This window comes from Epinephelus moara, chromosome 20 (genome assembly GCF_006386435.1).
Source record: "Epinephelus moara isolate mb chromosome 20, YSFRI_EMoa_1.0, whole genome shotgun sequence".
Classification (NCBI taxonomy): Eukaryota; Metazoa; Chordata; class Actinopteri; order Perciformes; family Serranidae; genus Epinephelus; species Epinephelus moara.
Genome location: NC_065525.1, coordinates 9,322,887 through 9,348,940, shown reverse-complemented (window position 1 = coordinate 9,348,940; position 26,054 = coordinate 9,322,887). Strand labels below are relative to the sequence as shown.

The window sequence follows — 26,054 nt, the reverse complement described above, 5'->3', positions numbered from 1 at the left end:
TCAGCCTGCTGCCCCAGCACACAACAGCATAGAGGATAGCACTGGCCACCACAGACTCATAGAAAATCCTGAGCATAGTCCGGCAGATGTTGAAGGACCTCAGTCGCCTCAGAAAATAGAGACGGCTCTGGCCCTTCCTGTAGACAGCGTTAGTGTTCTTAACCCAGTCCAGTTTATTGTCAATGTGTACCCCCAGGTACTTATAGCTCTCCACAATGTCCACACAAATGTGCTTGTCAATCTACCACAGGGATGAAAAGCAGAGCTGTAGAATGTTTAAAAATGGATACTTTATATGATGTAATTTTGATTGAAGAAAATATCAATAAAGACAGCAGTGAGACCACTTGTTTCTGGTTTACAATTTTATCCTTACTATAAATGCAACACCAAGGCTTGGCCAGTAGATGTCACCATTTAGCCTCAGTGCTTAAAGAAAGCTTCATTTCCACCGTCACTACCTGTAACAATGATTTTCTTGTACGTTTACTAATCCAGGCTGGTTCTACATTTATTTGCTACCTGACATAACCTGGTCATTCATTCACAGCTGAAATGTTATTAATTGATTTCTAAAAGTGGAATGTTTTGGGCTTTCTCCAACAGAAGTGTTTGTTAGAGGTGCGAGGGCCCCTGGTCGACTTGGGAGTCAGTGAGTACGGCATCCTGTCGGCAATCACCACACTGAGCGAAACCCAAAACGATCTAGGTTTGAACCCTCAGCAGCTGTCCAGCTGCCCCGAGCCCAGATACTCTGTGGATGACATCACACTCTTCAGACAGATTGCCCTTGACCTGCGTAAGCTCAAATAGGTGTTTGTATTTCAAATGTTGTTATCCATGTAAAACATGGCCTTAAAAATTAAAGGGAGGATATTTTGGCCAGTTTTAGGACTGAGTTTTAATCTGACTGTGCAGTCCTCAAAATGTTGTAAAAATGGGTAAATGTTGACTTTGAGTATTACATGTATTGCATCACACAGTGAACCTCTTTTCTGGTGGTGCACCATGTTTAGGGTCACAGTCGGAGTTATGTGGTGACCAGATCACAGCTAAAGAAATGACTGTGAATGAATCATCTGTAGAAGCATACATTGGATTAATTTGACCTGTCCAATAGAACGTTCTTTCCCGACCCACCGCTCTCTGATGGGGGAGAGCCCAGAAGCCATTGAAGGTCAGGCTAAACTCTTCAGGGTCCTCATCGCTTACGCCAAATACAGCCCAAAGGTTGGATACAGCCAAGGTAATGCATCATATGATCTTACAGTGTTCATCTACATCACACATGGGGTCCTAAGAATGCCATTTTAAACCAGTGCAAAGTGCCTCTGTCTTTGCTTCCCAGAAAATAATATTGAAGTGACTACTATGAGGTTGTTTGGCCTGTTTTAAATTCACGTGGGGACATTTATTGTCATTTAAGCTTACCATTGTGTTCCCTCACTCGTCATGTCTTTTTCACACACTTCAGTAACTGACTGAAGATGACTGCAGTACCTGATGTGAACACTTGATGGAAGCAGAGGACCATTAATATAAAGAGTTGCAGCATCGTGCTCTTCTCTGTGCAGGAAGTGTCAGTGAAATGAAACACATCTTTTTCACATTATCTAACAGCAATGATAACAATAGTAATACTGATAATAGAAATAATACTAATTCTACCTCTACTACTACCAATAATAATAATAATATATTAGGGCTAATGTATTTATTTTAAAGAGATGTATTTCATTTTATTTCAAATATTTAATAAAGGTGAAAATTGGATGAAAATAATCACGAACATTTGTTTCAAAATCAAAAGCATTTGCAGCCACTGTAACTCTGGGTTATCAACAGCTCTTTTAAAATATTAGAGGAAGATAGAAATGTGTAATAAGCTGTTGTTACATAATTAAGAGGATGCAGAACCTGGATGAAAATAATTTTGAACCTAAAGTCCTAAATACACTTTATTTGAAATATCTTCTATCACATATCATATATTTATATGTATTTTGCATTTTTAGCTTTATTTTTGGTTTCTGGAAAATAGTGTCCCCATTGCAGCAGATGATAAAATCAAATCATCTTGATTAATGTCACACTAATGGTTTACCGTTTTCACTTTGCAGTGGTGCTGCTCCTGCCCTGTTTGCTGCTTCAATAGGAAATGTATCATATTTTAGTAAGGGCAGATATGCATAGGTCGCTGTACAAAGCGTACTGAGTTTATGCTCTATTATCTTGCTCAGCCGTGTACCCTACTGCTCCTACGAATGAACTATTTTCATTGTCTCAGCTGTTTTCGTAAAACAAGGTCGGTCCTGTAACTTAAATGTTTTCATGCAGTGTATCAAACACACATAACTCATACTGTAATGCAGTATTTATGTATTTATTGTTTGTGTGTGTGTGTGTGTGTGTGTGTGTGTGTGTCACAGGGATGTCCTACATAGCTGCGGTGCTGCTGATGCAGTTGGGAGAGGAGGAGGCGTTTTGGGCCCTGACAGCCTTGTTGGATAAACCCAAATACCTGGCTGAACTGTTTGACCTCAGCCTCACCAGGTAAGAATGGGCTTAGAATACATAATAAATAAAAATGCATTGCATAAACATAGTGCATAATACATAAAAATATACCATGAGTCATAACTCTAAAGTGATTGTACAGACATTTTAGTACTAAAGTATTACTAGTACTAAAATTAAGGGAAATTATGAAAGGGTGCATTTTGTTATTCAGTTTTTAAGGTGCTTTGTGATACAGATAAACATTAAAACTCCCACATATGATGACCTTACTCAAAATTGGCTAATTTTCTTGGACTGTGTTTTACTGTGCAAAGACGAATTCCTTTTTGTACGAAATAAGAAGAGAGTGTTGGAAAGGGCAAAGCCAATTAAAATATCACTGCTGAAAGTTTTTTCCTAATTAATCAAGAGAAACAGACTAGTAGCAACATTACTTTTGGATCATTGGGCTCATTCGAAATGTCTTTTTCCATGGTACTTACACAGATTCATCAAGTAACACTTTATGGCATTTATGTATAATGTTTAAAATTCCAAAAATGCTAACTTTCTGCAGTTGCATCAGAAAATTGGATCTGCTGAAATTGGTCCCTGAAACAAGCAATTTGTAAATTCTGTTGCTGTTTTCTTTGAATCTGTGGCACAGCTACACTAAACTAAACAATTATTGTTGGGCTAATCAGGGTCCAGCATCAGGTGAAGGTGTTTGACCAGTTCCTGAAACACAGGAAGCCACAGCTCTCTCAGCACATGGTGAGTGCTTTTTGATTTTTTTATTTCAGCTCATCTATTTACTCACTGGGTTTGTGCACAGGAAAGCCTGGTGATACACTTTATATCTCTGTAAAATGACACGCTGAGTAGGAAACATGCAAGTATGAATTTTGTCATGGTATTGATCATTAGCGGACAAACTGGGAGGAAAAAACTACTTTGTACTGGAATTTTTCAGTTGGCTGAGAGGGAAAATGTGACTAAAAACACATGATGACAAGAAGTACCTTAAAAGTGTGTGTGTACGTGTGTGCTCAGTTTTTGTGTTTCAGGCCAGATATGGCCAAGTGATGAGTAGTTCATGTGCGAGGGAGAGGCCACTGTAATGTATCCATCAGCAACTGGGCCTCTCCTGTCATTCAGTGTATTAGGCTCTAGGCTCATCATGTTCAGCAGTTACTGGTTGCATGGGGGGTTGCAGGCTACAGCTGTGTAATTTCCTCCCTCCGTCCCTACTTTTATTTAACTATTTTTACGGAGTGCAGGTAGCGAACCTCACAGCAGACAGGCAACACCTCTTCTACAGCTGCTTGTGGATGAAAATTTAATGTCATCTCATGGATAAGGAGATGTTATCACTTCAACTAGCTTTTTTAAGCCAAAAGAAACACGGACAACAGAGGTGCAGTGTACATACTACATCAAGGCCAAATACATACAAATATGGGCAGAAGAAATCTGGAAAAAGCCAAATTGAGGACTTGTTTATTTAAGAAAAAATGTAAAAGTGAAAATATGTTAAGTATGGAATGGTCATGTAAGTGAGCAGACACACATAAAGCCATTCATTCTTTCTAGAGTCTAATCCAGTGTACGAGCTTAAATTGGTTTGATTTTATGCACACCGGTTGAACCAGCATTTATCATAATGACACATTCTGGGAAATTAAAAAGTAGCCTACACCAACAACCTGTGCTGACAGCCTCACTGCGCTAAATCAAACATGTATTGCATTAGTAACAAGCATTGTGATTAACATAACGTTTGTTTATAAATGAACTAATGGAGCCAGTGTCTGATAGGCTGTGAGCCGAACCCGACATGGAGGAGATCCAATTTCAGTGGAGGTGGGAGGGGGATCGAGTGGTGCACATTGAGTTTGTTAACTAGAAAGTTCCTGTGTTTTTTGGAGTGATGAGAGGAGACATGGCAGTTAGTCTCCCAGAAAACTAAAACTTGGCAAAAATGGCAGGATTTTATATTTGAAGCTGAAGAAAGAGGTGTCCTTACTGGCCACTAGCAACGCAATGATCTCCATGCCAAGTTTCAGCCTCCTAAGGCTTGATATTGATATCTTGGTACTGGGTGGATTGCAATGCAATTGTATAGACATTCATTGTTTCAATAGGATGAATCTTCCTAACTTTTGTGATCTCCTGACTTTTCTTCTAGCACACCATGAGGTTCACATTTGTAGTTTTCAGTAAAACGTCTCAACAATTGGAAGAGTTTCTATAAAATTTGGCACAGATATTCATGCCCACCACAGGATAAATTGTAATAACTTGAGGGATTTCTTAACTTTTCAGTTTATAATTTGTACAAAAGTCTGATAGATGGCCAAATGCCTGCAAAACTAATGACATTACCATCACCTCGGGCTGTACTGTCTAACTGCCAAATGCTAGCATGCTAACATGCTAAGCTGTGGCAACCCCGGTAAACATTATAACTGGTAAACATCAGCGTGTTATTAGGACTGCACAATGTGCAAAAAATATCATATTGCAAGTATTTTGATGTATTTTTAAGATATTGTGATTGCTGTTTAAGAAATAATGTTTGCATTTCATTTTCACTGAAAAAAATATATGAAAATTATGATTTTTGCTGGGTTCTGTACCAAACATGCATGCTCCCTTTTGTCTGGAATATGATTTGTAGGCTGGGGCATTTCTGTAGCACCACAATGCTTCATTCGTTGTGATATGTTGTGACAAATTTAACCTTTGTCAAAAAATTGCAGCTCCTGCGATGTGGATATTGCACTTGATTGTGATTACGATAATTTATTTGATTAATTGTCATTGTGAGCATGTTAGTGTGTTTATGTAGGCTTTTTACTCAAAGCACTGCTGTGCCCAGGTACAGCATCATAGAGCCGTTATCACCCGTTGGCTGTTGATTCTTAACTCCTAAGGCAGCAGTGTATATAAGAAGGCTTTGTCAGATGGTCAAACAGCTTTGACAAAATGCTTTTAGTCCAGTGGAAGTATTATTTTCTCAATCACAGTTTTGTAAATAGTGAGCCTTACTCTTTGCCTTCTTCTCAGTCATGTTACAGTTGAAGCTAAGTTCTATGTTGTTCATAATCTTCGATCTAAGCATGCTTGCACACTCTGATTCATTCACTGCTACCATTTGTGCTGCTCAAGTGTCTTTGAAGACATTGTTATACTTCACGTCGACTCAGCAGGTCTGGGAGGAAAGCTGCCCTTTTAGAGCCAACACACACACACACACACACACACACACACACACACACCACAGGGGCTTATTGTAGGCACAATCGTTACCCGCCCTTACAGAAAAGGCCTATTACAGATCGGTGGTCAGCTTTTCCTTTGTAATAGAGCTGTTCAGTAGAGTTAAGGCAAGCCAGCTGTAAACAGATTTTTGTACTTGGGCTGTACCCACCACATCTGAGCAAACAGAGGCTGAATGCATTTTCAGTGTTGAACATGAAGGACCTATGATATTATAATACTATTTTGTAAGACATATATCCACTATTACAAGCAGTTAACATTGCACACCACAATTTGTCTGTAACACCACTTAGGAAATTCCTTAAACTAGAATAAAGGTTTTAACACTAACTCAACTGAATGGATGTTTCAGTAAGGAGCGCAGTGAAGGAGTATGGTTAGCAGACACTGGCAGAGAAGCAAGTGTTGAATTCATGTTTGGTTCTGCCAAATTAACCCTCCCTGTTTTCCCATCCTCCCTGCAGGAGTCAGTGGGAGTCCTATCAGTCCACTTTGTGATGCCATGGTTCCTCACTCTCTTCACTTCCCTGCCCTGCTGGGACTCTGTCCTGGCTGTCTGGGATCTCATCATTCTGCATGGTATGTATACACACATGCATAATTGTACAAGGGAGCTGATGACGCAGACTGATATTACTGAAGATGCACTCAGTGGGGAAGGGGGGAATAAGTTAATTTACTGTGGTTTTTATTATTTTTATGGGCTTTTTGCCTTTAATGGACAGGACAGTGTATGAAATGGGGAGAGAGAAAGTGGGGAATGACACGCAGCAAAGGGCTGCAGGCCGGAATCGAACCCTTGGCTGCTGCATCAAGGCATAGCCTCTGTACATACATACTTTACTGTGATTTTTTTTTTTTTAATGTTAAATTAATGTGAGCATAGTTCAGTTTGTTCCATTGCCAGGGAAAAGATTGGTGGGCTAATCAAACGGTTTTAAAGGAATAGTTCACCTACAAAATTATCATGTGTAAATCAAACTATTTATCAATCAATCAATCAATCAATCAATCATCATTTATTTGTAACATAATTATACAAGGTGCAGCTCCAGTGAAATGTGATCCCATTGAATCCTTTAATTTACACTGTAATTTAGTCCTATTTTGCTGCTTTTTACATTATTGGCTGCATCTTTATAATCGTCCATGTTTCTGGATAGTTCTGGTAACCCATGGTTTCTGGTTGTGGAATGATTTTACTGTCTTCACACCCAACTCCAACAAAATGGCCATATAGTCGCTCCCTCCGAGGCAGCTCAGCAGCTGCCTCTGGAAGGCGTTTAACGGTGATCCACAGCAGGAACAGGACAGCACCTTCCCACAGTCACACCAGTCCTTATTCACTGTGAAGCACGCGCCTCCTCTCCCTCTCTTGCCAGAGTCCTTTACTGTCAGATCGGCATATAGGAAAAGAGTCACCTGCTTGAATGGCGCTGTCCAGGATTTAGCCAAGTTTCGGTAAATTACAGGATGTTACAGTTCCTGATATCTTGTTGGAAACTGATGCAGCACAGAGGTTGTCCAGTTTGTTCTCCAACACCTGTACACCATCAGAGGGAGCTGTTTTAATTTCGTCATACACATGTTGAATGATGACAGTAAAGGTCTTTCTATTCTACAATGGCTAGCAGGATGTTCGTTCAGCTTGTGCCATTTTCTCCATCCTTTCCCTGATGTTTACTGATGTTTACATTTGAAAATCTCAACATGGCTAGCTAGCAGATGTAGCGGAAGTACAGTTTAATGACTGGTCAGTTGATTTCCTCATCCTAAAGAGTGACTTGCAGCCACCACAGTCCATAACCAACCACAAACATCACCACCAACACTTGCCAAATAGGCATGAGTCTACATTTAGCACAAATTTAGCTGAGCTGACAAAGAGGCAACTGGAGGCACCTGCACCTTCTTCATCAAAGTATATTAGTCACCTGTTGAATTCGTGAAGAAAACTTTTCATGAAATTTTGATGACTTGCACTGAAGTGCAGCCATGTTAAACATCAGCAAAATGAGTAGCGCGCCTGGGCAAGCACGTGGGTTTGAACTCTGCTCAGTGGAATGCACAAGCAGACTTCAAAGACATGGGCTTGCTCAGGTGCGCTACTTGTACGTGGAAGTGTTTTAAATGGTAGGATTTTAGCGAAAATACTTGTGTTTTGGAGGTATGGCGCCTACAGCTGGGTAAGTGAGACTTGGATTGTACAGCAGGAGTTGTGTGAGTGTTTGTAAATGGATGTTTTGATTTAGTTTTGCTGTTAAACACGGTCCCCTTTCACTCCAATTCATCAAGAATTTTTTCCATTTTTGGATTCTGTGTTACCTTGGAGGTGAGAAAAGTGTAGTTTTCTTCACTTCAGTTCAACATAATAAGGGGCGAGTAATTCATATACAAATGGTCATTTTGTGGGTGAATTATTACTTAAATGGGTTGATACCTCACTTTGTAAATTGTTTATCATCCTCTCTATCTTCTCTCTTTTACTCCTACTTTGTATTGACAAAGCGTTGTGTATATATACAGCAATCATTTTTGGAAATCCTGCTGTCTCTCCTCAGGCCTGTCAGCTGTGTTTCGTACTGCTTTGACCATTATTGAGCTCCTGGAGCCTCGACTAATGGACCTGAATGACGAGGGAGCAGTGTTGCCCTTGCTGCTGAGAGTCCCTGTTGATGTGTAAGTAAAGTAAAGTTGAACTTGGAACAGAATTATGAATGAACACTGTCTGGTCTGTAGACAATGTTAGTTCTGTGCTTACAAACAGAAAATATCTTACATAATATATATGAATATCAAACAGAGCGGCTTATGACATTTATCAGTTTTATTCTCTCATATGTGAGCTGTGCAGATCTGTGTTGTATTCATAATCCACATTTTGTTCAGCACAAAATACCTCAATATATGTTGCCTGAGACCCGCATCCATGAGTGTTGTCCCAGACCACCCTCGTGAATATGTTGAAAGTGATGGGTTTTTCTGAAGAATGTGCAGCACAGTTCTCAGAGCTGAGAGTTTTTAGACTCTGTCCTAAATAAAACCCCAGGCAGCTCATGAATATCAATCAGCTCATCAGGACTGGACATATTTTGACACCGAGCATTCCAGGAAAAGTAGAGTGTCATTGTTTTGCCATGGTTGTCTTTGTACATGTTTGGATTAAACATCTTTTATGCTAAATTAGTTTCTTCAATGGCAGCCCACGCTGCTTTCAGTGGAACCCCTCTGTCCATGTCTCACTACGTTGAATATAAACGTCACATGCCGACGGACATGTTTTGTTGACATGGAGCTGTAGTTATGGCAACTCAGCAGGGTCACTGGGTTTGTGTATACAGCCAGTGTGTGTGTGTGTGTGTGTGTGTGTGTGTGTGTGTGTGAGAGACAGACTGGTGTACAATTATTCAGTTTATCATATTTGTTTTATTAGATAAGCTCCCTTCAACTACTTAAATTTCACGCTCATATGTGCTTCTCACTGTAGAAAAGGTCCCACTGTTTGGCCTAAGTTTGTTTACCTTGGACAAAGATCTGTTCAGTAGACTTTGAATAATGGAGGCCAGACAGCCAAGTAGTTTCCATAAAGGTAGCTGTGTCACAGCCAGTGATAAAGCACTTTATCATGAGCCAGAGGGGGGGTGAAGGCGTATGAGGTACGCACCAGTGACTTGCAAAGTGGATTATGAAGGACAAATCTTTAGGATTATTGTGTTGAACAGCAAAACAATTGACCTAACTGCTTAATTGACCAATTGATTTTTTTTAAAAGTGCTTTATTTCCAACATTTCATAGATAGGTTTCATTACTACTTAATTAAAAAAGAGGGGTTCCTAAAATAATAACCTGTGATTTCTGAGCTTCAAGGAAAGAAACAGCACATTTTGATCCATGTGTGAAACTCCTCTTCTGTTTGTATATGCATGCATCAAGGGCAGCACTGACAGTCCCATTTTGTTCTCGCTCTGGTGTTCAGTGGGCAGCCTGCCACCACGTCACATTGAGAAGTCCTTGTTGCCCGCTTGGCATCGTTACGAAAGCCTGGTCAGAAGTCAACACTAAGTGGTCCGACTGTCTCCCAGGGCAGGATCCCCTTACGCTGGGAAGATACTGTTGAAGAAACAGGGGAAGGGAGTGAGTGTGGTAAAAGAGAGAGAGGAAGATGAATGCAGGGTCAGTGAGAAGTGGCTAGAGAGAGAAGGTGCACTAATTGTGGGTGGTGAGGGGTAGAAAAGAGAATGAGAAATGAAGGAGAGGAGCAAGGCAAGATCTTCAACCTCTCTTAATTCTCATAAGGATCTCTGCTCTTTTACTTTGTGTGAATGGTATAAATAGGAGTTGTCATGCACCCATATAGCCCATTCTGATTAATGGTTGGTTGAGAGGCTCATCCATCTCATGTGTCTGTCTGTCTACACTGGGCTGTCAGTCAGCTGTCACCTCAGTCATAGATTGCAACAGTGACTCCCAGCACACCCTATGTCACCAATGAAAGAGCAGCTTAACACTCTGCGGATTACGTTTCTCTCTGTTTTTCTAACACTTTAATGGTATTTCTTCCCCCTTTCCTGGTTTAATCTTTAAGTCTCAGTACAGATCAATGAGTGGTGCTTTTTAGTAATACTTTTAACTACTGCTCTTACACTACCCTCTCACCCTTTATTCAGTGACAGTACCTGTTCTGCCTCCCCCAATCTGTTTTTAGCTGTCCTATCGGTGTAGCTGTATGGACTGCAATGTCAGTCAGTCAGTGGGTCGGACCAACAATTTGGTCCAGACTAAAATATCTCAACAACTATTGGATGGATTGCCTTCAAATTTATTACGGGTATCCAGAGTGCCCTGAGGATAAATCATAATGATTTTGTGATCACTGGATGTTGACAATTGTTGAATGGATCACCAAAAAAATGTGGTACACACATTCATGTCCCCGCCAGAATGAATTGTAATCACTTTGGGAACCCCTTAAAGGGAAATGTTAACAATTTTGAACCAGCTCTGTGTCACTGCACTGTGGGCAGTGTGTGCAGATGAACAGTGAAGTGTTTGGCTTCCTTCCATGTCCCGTTTCGCGTCACTCAGGGGACTGCACCAGCGGAAGAGTGGAGAGCTGCGGTGCTGGCAGCACTGAGAGGCGCCAAACACTGTTCATCTGCACACACAGCCCACACAGCGGTGACACACAGCTGCTTGAAAATCAGCAATTTTTCCCTTTAACTTTTAATCTAGTGCCATCGTCACAACCATCATCATGAACAAAACTGAAAAAATTACATCCTCATAATTCTGAACTCTTGCCACAATGTTTAAGGTGTTGTTATTGAAACTGTTGCAGTTGGCTTGTCTTGGAGGCAAAGCAATCACATGACCAGTGCTGGGCAAGTTACTCTCAAAATGTAATTTATTACATGTAACTAGTTACCTTCATTTGAAAGTGGTAAGTTACTTTACAGTATTACTCTCTTTGTAGAGTAACAAATTACTTATTACACTACTTCTGTGTTACTTTCTTCAAATTGACCTCAGAAGAATGACTAGGCATTTTAAATGGATGAGGATCATGTTGTTTCACAGCAGGTAATCAAAGCACAGAACCTCCAGTTTATTACAGTTCATTTCAAATCCAGTGCTGCGCAGGTCTGACCCAGTCATGCATTCACATACAGTGGCTCGGCTACCACTTTGTATTGCAATGAAAAAAAAAAAAAGATAAAGAACAATTAAATAGCCTAGACCTTTTTAAATAAACAAATGCCCTTGGACACAGGGAGGGTGAGACAAAGCATCCAAGTCTAATAATTATGAGATATGGATCAATATTTGAGGGCCTATGAAACATAGTATACAAATGTTGAGGTGGCTTGCGAGTCAATTACTATGATGAGCACATATTAAAACACTGGAGCTGGAAGACCCGCCAGTTCCCGGTATGCTGGTCAGCTACAGCAGCACTGGAGAGAGTTATGCACAAGAACAGGACTGTGTGCCAGCATTGCTCTGTGATATTTTTTTCTGGTGGTGCACTGGCGAAAGTGGAGCAGTGTGGATGAATTCTGTCAAAACCTAATATACAGTATTATTGTAACGGGTCATTTTTGTAAAGTGTTACCTCCAACACTGCATATGACTTAGTTATGATATACAAATAATAACCAACAGTAAAATCTATATTGTTTTCCAGAAAATAGTTTTTTTTATCATATCATATATTTTGAGGCTAAAAAAGTAAAATTGAATTGAAATTTGTATTGACGTAAATTATAGCACTGTTCAGTTTTAATCATGAGTTTCCGTTCAACCTAAAACAGCCACTGCTCCACTTTCTGACTTGTTTTTCTGTCTTCCAGCACCTTTACTTTATTGTCTCTACTTAAGTGTCCATATCTCCTTTGCCCAGTCCTGTTCCTCTCTGTCTCCTTTTCTATACCCTCATCCTACTCACTCCCTATACACACTGTTTTTCTAAATGCCTTCCACCAGTCCTATCTCTTTCTTTCTTGTTTGCCCCCTCCTTCACAGTAGTCAATTCCCATAAACCTCCCTGGGCTGTCCCTCCTCCCCCGTGTTCTCATTTACTTTTCTGCGCCCCCTCTCCTCCTAGCTGCCTCTTTTCATTCATTCATTTATCCTCATTGACACAGTGACACCCTCGCTCAGCCTGAGGGGTCCACATATCATTTGTTTACTTCACACTGACAAGGCTGGCTTCAATAAGTGTTCTTTAGTTTCTCTCGTCTCTGTTAAACATTTTAAAAGTCCCAAAAGCATTATGGCTTAGGCTCACCCAGTGGGTCTGTGTTGCTTGTGTTCTTTTTTCTTTTGACATGACATGCATTTTAGTTGTTTTTTTTTAAAAATACAGTAGGGCCTAGTGATGGGCGAATCGATTCTTTACACGGTATCGGTTTCTTCGAGTTGATACATGTAAGTGTATGGAACCATTTAAAGTGTTGGTACTTTTCGCAAAATACAGTGTCAGTGAGTCAGTGCAGCACGCAACGACAAAAACTTCTCTTCAGTGTGTTACCAGTCATCATCATCGTGTATACGTTTACATTAATAAGATAAAATATTAATTTAAAGGTACTGATTCAGTATCCGGCTTGTATGTAGGGAGGTTATGTAAGCTCATTATGATGTTATAGAAATGTTACTGACCAAAGTACTGTCGTTCTTTGAGGGGCAAGTAGCAGACGTGCCAGTTTCCTCCACAGCCTTGTGCTGCATTTATGTGGTATCAGAATAACTTAAAAAAAATAGTTTCCAATCATATTTCATAGCTCGCCTGATCTGTTTCCGTTGCTCTTTGTGATCATGTTTTTTAAAAGCTTTGAGCAAGGAAAAAACAACACATCTTTGTAGCAGCCATGTTGTTTCCACATTACAACTTAAAGCTCATGAAATAACTGAAGTCAGAAGAAGAAGCATCCAAGGAGCATCGGAATGCACCATTGGCATTGACTGTTAAAGGTCTTGACTGGAGTGCGCTTTAATCCGGTCTCGTTTACTCACCATAGCAGGCAGCGTGAGCAGTACCCTACGACAAAACAAGTTGGTGAATGAGAAAAGTCAGGCATTCACGAGCACTTGGACTTTCAACAAGCTGACCTGGTACATATCAGACACAAAAAAAGAGTTGTGTAGAAAGATTTGTTCATTTATGTACGCATATCACCAAAATACAAGTCCATGTATTGTTTGGTAGAGCCTTTACCTAAGCAACCTGATACAGAAAATGGTCTGAGATGGTCAGAGTTGGAACCTTTATATGTTTTGACATTTTGTAATTTAAACCTACCTCTAAGCTGCACAAAGCACATATTAAGGCTGGAGATAAAGTACATTGATACATAGTAGATATATACAGAGAAGCTTCAAAGAGAATTTAGTCATAACAAGGTTTACAGACACTGCCTGCTAAGGAAAGGAGAAATGTTAAGTATAGCTCGACTGACACTGAATTCGCAAGACCAGTGCTGACATTGATTGACTCTTAGGAGTTTAAAATCTGATAATGATATATCGGCCGATCATCACTTTTAACATAAACACTTAACGTCAGATCCTTGAGATTAGTTTTTGTTTCATTTTTTTAAAAGTACGTATTAAGTAGGACAGTGTGAAAATCCTTTCTGTGCTGTAATTTCTTGTTATTCATTGACATACTCACCAACACAATACATCTGCAGTAAGCTAATATTGTTAAAGTTGTTGGACTATCTGTAATGTTAAGCTGTACTTTATATGGCAACTTTAACTATTTCACCGTAAATTAATCAGCAATAGCAGACAATGAATCTGAATCTAAAATTGTACCAAGAGAAATGTCTTCATGAAATAATCAAAAAGGAACTGAAGCCAACTTTACCAACCTTATTTAAAATATACATTTTTTGCACAGGCAATATAAAGATCCTTGCAGTTGTGGTTTTGAACGGTCTTGAAGTAAAATCTGAAGTCCTTTTGGTCAGAGACTGAGACAAGACCAAGTAGAAAATACGGTCAAGTCTGAGACAAGACCTTCAGACCTTGACACTTAGACCGATCTCAAGTATGACAACACTGATGTATATATTTGTATATACAGTATGCAAGTCATATGTGTCAATGTATACTCAAGTCAACTAAGTGTCTGGACACAGAGAAATTGAACGACATTTAGAGTTTTCCAGTTGTTAACTACATTTACCAACAATAATGGTTTACTGTATGTTGGGTTTTGACCGGTATCAAGCCATCATCTGTAAAATGCCTGCTGGGATCTTTTTAAATGAGCTGACAGGAAACTTGTGCACATCATTCATTCTTCTTATTCTCCCATGATTGCACTATTTTCATTCCCTCCCTAGCACACTATCTGTTGCTTCTACAACCATTTATCATGATATACTGGGATGGATAGCCCAACCATGTGATCTATCCCAATTACATATGACTGTTTTATCACCTTCTCTCCCTCCTTTGTCTCTGTCCTCTCTTCTGACGTCATTCTCTCCTCACATTAATGTTGCATTATGAACATGGATGTCCTTACTTTAATTAATACAGACGGGATTAAAGGATAAGTTCACAATTTTTCAAGCATGTCTTTTTTTTTGGGATGATATCACATACTGTATTTGTGTTACCTTCTAGAAAGATCACGGTAAAAGAAAATAATGTATTTGTACATATCGCATACATAACCATGCCTACATAGCCATACATGTAAACAGTCACATACAGTCATGCGTGCGTACATTATACTTGTGTATATACAGTTCACAGTTTACGAAATGCACACACTGGCTAATATAACACAAGAATGCTTAAATTTAAGATGCAGAAAGTATCAAATGCTTTTACCCATTGACCTGTCTTTTATCTTGAGTTGATTTATAAAACTGCCCCACTTATTGTTTGTATCTTTTCTCTTACTCTTTTTGCTTGCATTATTTCACAAGACGCGGTCTTTATTAAAGAATCGAGCCACTCCATACAGGAAAGCCTTTCAGAGCTCTTCCAATATTTGAGGACTCCTCTGAACACTGCAACAGTTTCCATGCAGATAGTTTTATATTCTGTATTATTTAACCTTTCAGCCATAGATCTGTCACATAACAGCCTTATTCTTGGAGTTCTTGATATTGGATTCCCAGGACTATCCACCATGCACTGCAGGGCCATAGTAGTATAAACTCCATTCAGAACATTAAATAAAATACCCCTTCCCCAGCTTCTGTTTTTTCCACCCATTATTCGATACAAATTGTTACCATTTCCCCTTATCTTTTTCACAAATCAGATGTTTTAGCCATACAATTCTGAATTCTCCCATATGAACAATAAAACTGTTTTTTCTTGCTGTAATAATTCCCCTTTCTAATGTCCCCTCCTAATGCTAATCCAGTGTAGGTGATTTGGGGATTCACACTAGCACCCCTCTTATTGTAACCTAAATCCAGTTCCAGGTAGCCCATCTCACTGTCCTCCACACCCCACTGTCATCTGCAGAGCCCAATACACCGTGTTAGTTCCTGCCCTGTGGAATACCGAGGTCCAAGACTGGGAGCTTAAATGTATGAACAGTCTGGTGTTGGATGAAAGCCACCATGGACCCAAAGCAGGTACCACATACACAAACACTCACTCACACACACACTACACACAAAGCAGTTGTTCTTAGGCAGAAGCTAATAATGCAGAGGGACACTGGGGAACACTCGGCACACAGTCACTTAAACTCTGGTTACTCATTCAGGCTACATCACTTAACCTTGGCACACATGCTGATCCTGTTACACACATACACACAAGTTTTGTTCTCTGGTCTTAATGTCAATGTGTATGGTAGTTGGACCTTGGGGAAATCATCTTCAGTTTGTTCCTGAGAACATTGCGATAAAAAAGAGAAAACAATCACCCTTTGTTCACCTCCTCTTAGTTCCATTTCATATGTGAAACGCCCTTTAACGGGTTTCGCTATTGGTTTACCCATTGAGACTCCACTTTGGCACCCTGAGACGGATCTTTGCTCTCACTGCCCACTTAGGAGGTAGCAACCACACAGCAACTATGCACTAAAAAACCCCAGTGCATCTGCTGCTCATCCCCCTTTTTCACTCAGTCACTTGGAGTAGATCTACATCTTGATTCATCCACCCAGCCTCCAGTGTCAACTTGGATGAGAGTGGGACATTCTGCTTGCAATAAAATCAGTGGCTTTCACCTATTCTAATGTCAACACTTGCAATGGGACAAGAGTGTTACTCTGATCAAGCATTCAGTCATGATCTGTCTTCTCCTGTCTTCCCCTTTCTGGCCTGGTGACTGGCCATCACTCCTGTCCGAATGGGAATGAGTGACGGCTGGCATGTTCAACTGCTGTTGGATGGCGCCTGTGCTGCCCAGGAGGCTGGCTGGGTCTCTCCAGTCTAAAGGAGAACGAACAGTGGCAGCTTCTCTATATGCCACTGTCTACTAACTCCCTTTTGATCAAGACATCCAGGTAATGATAAACCCACTGGAGACTGAGAGGAAGGCGTTGTAAAACCTGGGCTCTCATCTGCACCCCCTGCAGCCTCCGTTTCAGCAGCAGCATCACTAGCGCCAGCAGCCGCAGCATTGCCAGCACTCCAGGGACCACCCCTGTGACTGGGCCCCTGCCACCCCGAGCTGTCCTGTGCCCTCCTAGTCTCCTTTCTCCAGAGGCAAATTTAGGAGAGGCAGCAGCGCCAGGTGAAGTAGGACCTTCAGTAGGTCTTCAGTCCTAATGAAGGGTGTTGCCCCACTTAACCTAAAGAGTATAGTTCCCTTAAAACACCAACATAGACACACTGGCTGTCTCACATGTCATGAGAGGCACCCCACCTAGGAGGGGGTGGTGCCCTCTCTCCCCTTCACAAGTAGTGCAAATAAGGGTAAGGCGGTGCACGATGCATGATCTTCCCCTGCTTCACCTGTATCCAATTAATTAGTTGAGGAACACTGTTTTTCCTCTTTATACTCATGGGTGCCCAGTGGGAGCCTTAATGGATAAGTCAATAGTGAAGCCAGGTAGAGGACTACCCACGTATTCATAGAACACGAGTTACGTCCAGTAACTAGTATTTCTTCTGTTAACAGCTTGCTAAATGTTTAACCGCCGTAATTGCAAATGGGAGAGCAAAGTAGTTTGTTCATCAATAGATATTTGAAAGAACTGGACATTTTAAAGCTGATACTTTATCACAGAAACAAACCACCCATTAGCAAGAAATGTGAAATAGTTCTCTGGTTTTGTGCAGATGTTTTAATACCTAAACAGTGTCTTATTTTTTGTGGTGCAACAACAATAGATGGACCTCAAAGAAACTGCCTTTACTTTGCATGTGGCATCAGTTGACAATACCTAAAAGACTGTCAACTTCACCCTGTGCTGATGACAGAGTTCATGTAACAGGCTGCTACTGTGTGTATGTGTCCGTGCCTTCTATAACCTGACAGATCAAAGGAGCTGTTATCTTTTGAAGGTTGTTCAGATATCAGCTCCTCAAGATCTGGAAACCCCTCACCACTGGAGTCTCACCTTCACAAAAGATTGGAATGCAAACCTGATGTTCGTGTGTGTGTGTGTGTGTGTGTGTGTGTGTGTGTGTTTTCATGGCTGCAAATGTGCACATATGTTTATGTCTGTGCACGCATCATGTAAGACTCTGAAAGGCAGCACGGATGAGTCACATGTTGGTGGCTGCAGGGCTGTGTTTGTAAATGCAGCTGGGAAGGCAAAAAGAAGAGGGGCAAGAAAAAAGACTGTGTGTGTGTGTAGAGAGAGAGAGAATGAGTTGTGTGAGTGAGTATTTGCGAAAAGGGCAGAAGAATCTGAGAGTGCATNAGAGAGAGAGAGAGAATGAGTTGTGTGAGTGAGTATTTGCGAAAAGGGCAGAAGAATCTGAGAGTGCATGAGAGGCTTCCTTTCAGGGCAATTGGAAGCCACAAAAGCATGTTTTACGGTGGGAATAATCCATCAGTCTGTGTTTATGTATGTGTGCCCACCTGTGTGTGTGGCTGTGTGTGAGTCAGGATGAGTCATCCTTATTTGCTGGCCTGTCAGACTGTCTAGCCCTCAAGGCAGCAGGGGAAACGAGCTGATTCATCCGCTGCCTCGCCGACACAATCTAACGTTCCTGTATTTTCCTTCTTTCACACACTTTCACTCTCTGTCTTTGTCATTGACACCCGGCACAGTCATGGTGTTGTTACAGATCTTGTGGCATGTGTTCCACACTCTCATTAACAGTTCAGGACCTTTACTGCTGCATCCAAATGCATCTTGTTAGCAGCTAATTGGAGCGCTGTTCACTGCAAGAGCTGTTGCTGGCAAGCATTCTGTTTATGTGGCATTTGGAGATCCTCATAGACAACTGGTTGTAAAGACACAGTGTTGTATGCTGTAGAGAGACTGAGGCTATTTACGAATTTAAGGCTATCTGAATGAAATTGACTGGACTTGGACAAAACGACATTCGGGAGATTTGAACTAATTTCTTTCACTTTTTCATGCTTTATCAAAGAACTTACACAAGACTACATTTGTTTATTTATAATGTGCATTATGGGTGAGCAATATGGATAACATTTTCTGTCACTGTAAATTTAACTTTCTATCACAAGATATATTAGATAGAAGATACATTTTCTGGAAAACAATAGGCCTTTTTCACAAGAGGCATTTTGACATTTCACTGTAATTTAATTTAGCTGCTTAAGTTTCAGGGCCCTGGTATTGTGCATGCTGTCTCATTGTAACACTGTTGGGGTTTACTGAGACACTTAAAGGGGTCTCCACCGATTCTACCCATGAGGTCTGTTTACAGGTCTCGAGAGTACTATTGCTAATATTAAAAAAGTTGCGTAAAGACTTTCATGGCTTCTGAGAGAGATGCATTAAAATTTGTTAAATTGTGTTAGTAATGTCACCTGAGTCAGCGTTGCTTGGGTCTAAAGACAAAGTTTGAAAATGACAACAAGCAGGGGGTGTGGAGTTAGAAGGAAGTGATCTTACCAGACTTCTGTACCCTCTCGTCTTCTGCTTGAGGCTACATTAGGATCTACCAGTACAATGCAATACAAACCTGAATTTCTGACCAAACTTTCAGATTTGATCCTATTTTTAAACTGTTCATCGTGAGTGTGACAATGCTATAGGAGTGCAGTGCTAAATTGGTGGAATACTCATTTACGTAGAGCCATCATTATTTTATTAGTAACACAGGTGCTTTTCCTACAATGGCAAGTCAACATGTTAGCTGTGAAACAATCCTGTTGAGGAACCTGACTAATCCAAATACTTCATCACATTGGTACAAAAATTCTTCAAATCCATGCCATCATTTAGTCCTGATCATTGATTTGCAATATTGCCCATAATGCCCTCATACAACTAGAGATAGAGGGAAGTGATACTTCACATTCCCAAATAGCTGACGAATATCTATCTTCTGACAATATAGCTAGCTTACTGTTTGAAATCTCTTCTGAGGACCGCATAGGCCTGCTCACCTTTGGTTTTAAACTTGGTTCCAAGCGATCTGTTGCTTTCTCCTTTGATTAAGATGGCAGCTGTTCTCAGCTTGAGTTTGCAGCAATGACACTACAATAGTTTCCTGACCAAGAGTCTCAGCAAAAAAAATGTTAAAATGTCCATACAATCTGCTGCAACGTTGTCTACTTCTCTCACATCCTGACTAGTCTATATAGGCTGATTTAAAAAATGATTTTGTAGAAAAGGTTTTGATTATTGAAATACCAAAAATTCAGACTAAGAAGAATCGCTTTGTGACAGAAATCTTTTGTCCATATAAGGCTCTAACTTAATTTTTTTCATCACCAATCCAAACAGCCCTGAAATACAGTTTCAACTGTCCCAGTGAATGCTGGCCGTCCCAATTATACTATTACTCTTATTACTCTTTTAGTATAAATATGCTCACTCCTATAAAAACATTTGTTGTATACATTTTCATCATATCACATGCATTAATTCATAAATTAACATTTTTATTGTAATATCTGTAAACTTTGTCACCATTTTTAAAGACTTTTTTTTTTTAACACTGTTGGTGTGTGCACGCACTTAAGAAGGCCACCTGTCAAGCATGCTCCAGTGATACCCCTTTACCAACATGGTATGGGTTCCATTTCAGTGCCCGCAACTCATTATGAACCGTTCGTAGCATTTTGGCCTCAAACCAAAAAATAGCAGGTTACTCTTGACCTGAAGTGCTAACCTTGATGAAATCAGTTTGCGTGTCATATTCTACAGATTGGAAAGAGAGGATGGAGAAGACAAAAATGGAGAGGTCAATTGAGAACTCATTTAAAAAAAATGTGCAGTGGTCTCATCAGTAGTAGTTCATGCTAGTTTTTTTTTTTTTTTTTTCCCGTACGTGAAGAGCCTGGTGACGCGAGGCTACTCTGGGTAGCCGAGACACTACGTTACTTCCTCAACTGGCCGTTCCTGCACCGCCTCTACCCCCTCGCCCCCTTCCTCTCCCTGGTCTTCCTCCTCTCCCACTCCCTCTTCCTCATCTCCCTGTGTCCTGTGGAAGAACACTCTGGAAATGCATATCTTATAATCGTACCAACCTATATTTGCCGCACTGTGCCGTGACTATCACATAAAACGTGTTATTTTAGCATTACTGTGCTAATGTTTGCTCGTGTTACCAAAACAATTAGAAATAAAACACTCGTAACATATATCTCACAGATAACCTATATCTCACTGGTAAGCTATAGGGAATGGGCACAGTGACGTCACCATGGACGTCGCCGCCATGTTGATGGCTACGGGCAGCAGTAAACAAACGCAGTAGTTGAGTTTCATCGAGTGGAGAAAGCGAGGGAAAAGATGTTAAGATGCCAGAAAGGAAAGGGAATTTACCGGGATACATTGAACCATGAAGCCAGGGACCGGTATATGGAGAAAATGAACGCTATAAATGGTTTTTCGTTTGGGGGTTCCCGGTCTAGACCGATTCACGTCTCCATAAACATTCAAATCAAACATGTAATGTACTCACCTCATAGGCACAGATGTTAGGAAGGTGTACGGGGGGTTGCCGTGTGTTTGTATATCCGTTATTGTTCAATAAACATGCATTTTTATCACGGATGTCTGAAATTCCCTTTCCTTTCTGGCATCTTAACATCTTTTCCCTCGCTTTCTCCACTCGATGCAACTCAACTACTGCGTTTGTTTACTGCTGCCCGTAGCCATCAACATGGCGGCGATGTCCATGGTGACGTCTCTGTGCCCATTCCCTATAACATATCGTTACATGGTTTAGATTCCTAAATAAATATTCACCTCGTCGCTAGATACTCCTGAACAACTCGATAAACTTGTGGATGATGCCATCTCTGCTGTCTGTGCAAGGCTTTTTGTCCTACGAGGCCACCGTCACTTACCTGACAGAAGGGGTGAGCAAGTGAGCGCTGCAATCTAGAATTTGACCGCTGATGTCACTGTTACTCACCATTTTTACACACTGACCGCTGATGTCACTGTTACTCACCATTTTTACACACTGAGGTTTTAAGGCTACGTCTACCTTCTGCTTCGCCACCGTCCCAAAATTTTTATCATCCATGAACATTTTTCTGTCCCCAGAATGATGGATGCCGTTAAGTTAGAGCACTGCCATAAGTCCATATAAATATATTTAGACATGAAGCTAATATGGTGGTACAAGTGACTAAAAAGGTTTCATGTTGTGCATTGCCCTGGTAGGAGGGGATGTTGTGAATGATATTGTTGTAGAGTGTTTCAGTTGTCACAGCAGGGTCCCTGGGGCCTGTCCAACAGCAGGCTGAGTCAGCAATAAAGGACAAAGTTGAAGTGACTTCAGGTTATGCTGAGTCAGGCTGAGAAGCTCTGAGAGCAGGTAGATTTGTCCTTCTGTCCTTCTATGGGCTACTTTCCTATTGTATTGCTCTTGTTTTCCTGTTCCCACCTCCCTTTTCATTTCCCCTTGTCTTGACACTTTCTCTCCCCTTCCTGTCCTTCCCCACTCCTACATTATTCTCCTTTTTATTCATCTCTCTATTTACCCTTACGTACTTTCCTTTCCCTCCATTGTTACCTTCTCTCCTCCTCTTCCGTTCCCTCTCCTGCCCCCGTATATCTCCTTTTTTCCATGACTCCTCTGGTGTAGTGGCAGATGCCAGAGTCCTGTTCTCCTCAGCAGGCTTTCATGATACACCGTTTTCTTCCTGCCTGCCTGCTGCTCGAGCCTCAGTGACTCAGCATTCATTTTTTTCAGTGCCCCTAGACAACCTCCTATAGTCAGTGCTGCTTTCGTTCATCATGCTTGCTAGATTCTAACTTTATGATGGTTTATTATGATGGTTTATAGTATGACCTTATGTATATGCTCTATGGCAGTCCTGGCTTTGTAAAATCTGTGTCATGTATTGATGTGTTAGACCAGAAAGATGTCCAAGTGGTTTGTTAAGCTGTCCAACTAGAGGCTCCCTACTTCTCATTAAAACAAAAAAAAAGCTGAAATTCTTTCATTGTATTTAGTGTGTGCTTATGTAGTGTATGCCTGCTTCCTTACTCTTGCCATCAGTGAACTGTATGTCCATCTGTTCCCTAAATCTCTCTGTTTTATCCCCTTGTTCACACCATTTTTTGACCTCGCTGTCCATCTGTTATTTGGCTCCAGCAGACTCACTGCAGTAGTTTATGTATATTAGTGTGTGTGTGTGTGTGTGTGTGTGTGTGTTTGTGTGTGTGTGTGTGTGCGTGTGTGCGTGTGTGCGTGCGTGTGCACTCTCTTCGCTTCCTTGGCTTATGATAAATGGATTCAGCACAGAATGCTTACTTAGTGACTCCGTGTCGTGCATCTTTCATGATTTTGCTTTGTTTCAGAGAAATACAACAACAGAGGAAGATATTATCAAAATGTATGTTTCTGGCACAACTTTGATGAAGAAAAATGAGAACACACACTGAAGGAAAAAGGGGTTGAAAATGGAGCAGATAGTCCATGTTGGAACAAGCAAGGTCAGATTAACAAGGAGGGTCAAAAGAAACTGGCCAAGGTTCAGTGTTGTAACGACCACACACAAACAAACAGATTACGAGAGAGGCAATGAAGGGTGTTTCAAGGGCCATAATGTAGGTTTTATGGCCTACAGAAGGTGTTCTCCTAGCACTACTGCTGGCTCCCTAAGGGTTTGTGCAAGGGGTCATGGACACAGGTCACAGGTGACTGAGACAAAAAAAGGGTATCAAAATAAGACCTACTTTTAAGTTCAGCTGAGGTTATAAGGCTTCTGGTTCTTACCAGGCTTGTCAGACCCTTTTAATGGAAGGTCTCAACATCAAAGTAAAGTATATTTTGGAATGCAGAGAATACTGGTCAGTGAGATAAAATGCTTGATGAAGTAAATAGCATTCTGTACAGTTGTTTTTAAAGGATAACCAGAGTAGCTCAACCTAATATATTACATTATCTTTATATTGTAAATCTAACAATACTCATGAGCAACAGTGGTCTGTGATTCTACAATGTGACTCTGATATTAAATTAATATAACTGTTCAGCCAACACTGAATTGTGTCAGTAGCTTCTTTGCATATGACGGCAAACATCGGTGCCCTGTCCAGATGGAGGACAAGTAATTGGAGGCAAAGACTACCAACACTGTACAGATGCCAATAATTTGTGCTGTTCATGGCTGTTCCAATCGATCCAATCGGGGAAAAAATAAAGGCGACTTTAACTCCCAAAAAATAGTAGGATGGGCGGCACGGTGGTGTGGTGGTTAGCACTCTCGCCTCACAGCAAGAGGGTTGCCGGTTCGATCCCGGGCGTGGGAGCCCTTCTGTGCGGAGTTTGCATGTTCTCTCCGTGTCAGCGTGGGTTCTCTCCGGGCACTCCGGCTTCCTCCCACAGTCCAAAGACATGCAGATTGGGGACTAGGTTAATTGATAACTCTAAATTGTCCATAGGTGTGACTGTGAGCGTGAATGGTTGTTTGTCTCTATATGTCAGCCCTGCGATAGTCTGGCGACCTGTCCAGGGTGTACCCTGCCTCTCGCCCGATGTCAGCTGGGATAGGCTCCAGCCCCCCCGCGACCCTCAAGAGGATGAAGCGGTTAGAAGATGAATGAATGAAAATAGTAGGATGTAAAGGGGAGAAGTAAAAAAAAAAAAAACAGCGACAGATGTGGATCAAAAACCTCTGTCCTCAGTCTAGAGGAGCAGAGTCAACTTGCATCAAATGTAAATGTTAAAGCATTGTGTTAAACGCACCTCGAGTTCAATTACAATGTGCTATGATAACTTCTGTGTGTTTTTAGCCACAACCCAAATGTTTAACAGCTTTACACCAGACCTCTAGGACAGTTGACCTAGTAGGTAGAAAATAGCAGCTAAAGTTAGCTAATGTTACCCAGTAACGTTAACCTGACAGGGATGCATACATGTATAAAGTTGAAGTATTAAAGACAGTTATACTTAAGCACATTTACTCACCTGGCCAAAAACAAGATGGCAGTCGTTTCAGTCATGGATACAACTGCACACAAAATAGTTATAGCCCACTAGACTTCTGTATGCTTCTGGACATTTGTGCCACAGATCGTGTCCACACCAGGCAAATCAGTCAAGTTGTGACAAAAAAAACTTTTCTGTTTTGTTAGTATATAAAAGAACATAAGTTTGAATGTTCTGACGATACCTCTCCCTGCAGGTTCATCCAGTCCTGTTATGTAGTCACTTTCCTCTATATCCACTTCCTGCCCTCGATCTGAATTTCACGCGTCATAACAGTCACATGACTGCAAACAAGCTATAGATCTGAGCCACTGATTAGAAAGTGGTAATCACCTTGGATAATAGCATGCTGATGACAAATTTGATGCAGTTCATGTTATGGAAGATGGACCTGTGTTGATATAACAGCTTGTGTTTCCAACAAATGTAGTCATATCTGCGTACTTTGTAGTGCTACCAATTACAGTTGGGCCAGTGTAAAAAGTAGTTTGATATTAAGCCAAACATCTGACCGGATTGGTGTACTGTATTTTACTCCTAGGTGTCGCACTTGACTTAGCAGCCATTCTCGAATGGAACATTATGACACTGTGTCCCAACAGCAAACAAGCATCCGATAATCACATCACATCGCATCACGTAAAATCTTAGCTCTCTGTCTTCACTGAATCTGTCAAATATGCACTTCTGTTACATCAGGTAACTAAACCATGTAGCTATCAGCTGTACACCTGAGATCAGACTGGGAGAGTAGCCTACTTGTTATTTTATGTTTGTGAAATAAGAAAGTGTTGTATTGATAATTCCTCATTACAGCTTCATGAATAGGCTGTTCCTCGTCCATTGTCGTGCTTTAAAAGCAAGCGAAGGGAATAAGTCGAAACTGGGTGTCCGACAAAAGTTCTGCTCAAAGTGGCACACCATGTCACTCGCGGCTAGTTAGGACACCTCTTTTGTGGGCTTCAAATCCAAAATGTTTTTGTTTTCTTAAGAAAATAACTCATGCTTCATCTCATCACCCCAAGGCATTTTTTAATTTCTTAGAACGTGACATACAGTCAGGTCCATAATTATTTGGACAATGATACAGTTGTCGTCATTTTGGCTCTGTACACCACCACAATGGGTTTTAAATGAAACAATGAATACCTGCTTAAAGTGCAGACTCTCAGCTTTCATTTAAGGCTTTTTTCAAAAATGCAAAAAAAGCAGGATGAAAGCTGAAGTGTTTGCTTCAC

General features: G+C 40.9%; 1 protein-coding gene across 1 annotated transcript in view; it reads left to right on the top strand.

Moving 5' to 3' along the window:
• The window catches only part of si:ch211-266k8.4 (uncharacterized), an 87,770-nt gene that overhangs the window by 3,295 nt on the left and 58,421 nt on the right, over positions 1-26,054 (top strand). Inside the window, exons 4-10 of the mRNA XM_050073192.1 lie at positions 607-799; positions 1,121-1,246; positions 2,430-2,553; positions 3,204-3,273; positions 6,249-6,363; positions 8,346-8,463; positions 15,782-15,894. Of these exons, the coding sequence (XP_049929149.1) occupies positions 607-799; positions 1,121-1,246; positions 2,430-2,553; positions 3,204-3,273; positions 6,249-6,363; positions 8,346-8,463; positions 15,782-15,894 (859 nt within the window). The remainder of the gene's footprint in view (positions 1-606; positions 800-1,120; positions 1,247-2,429; positions 2,554-3,203; positions 3,274-6,248; positions 6,364-8,345; positions 8,464-15,781; positions 15,895-26,054) is intronic.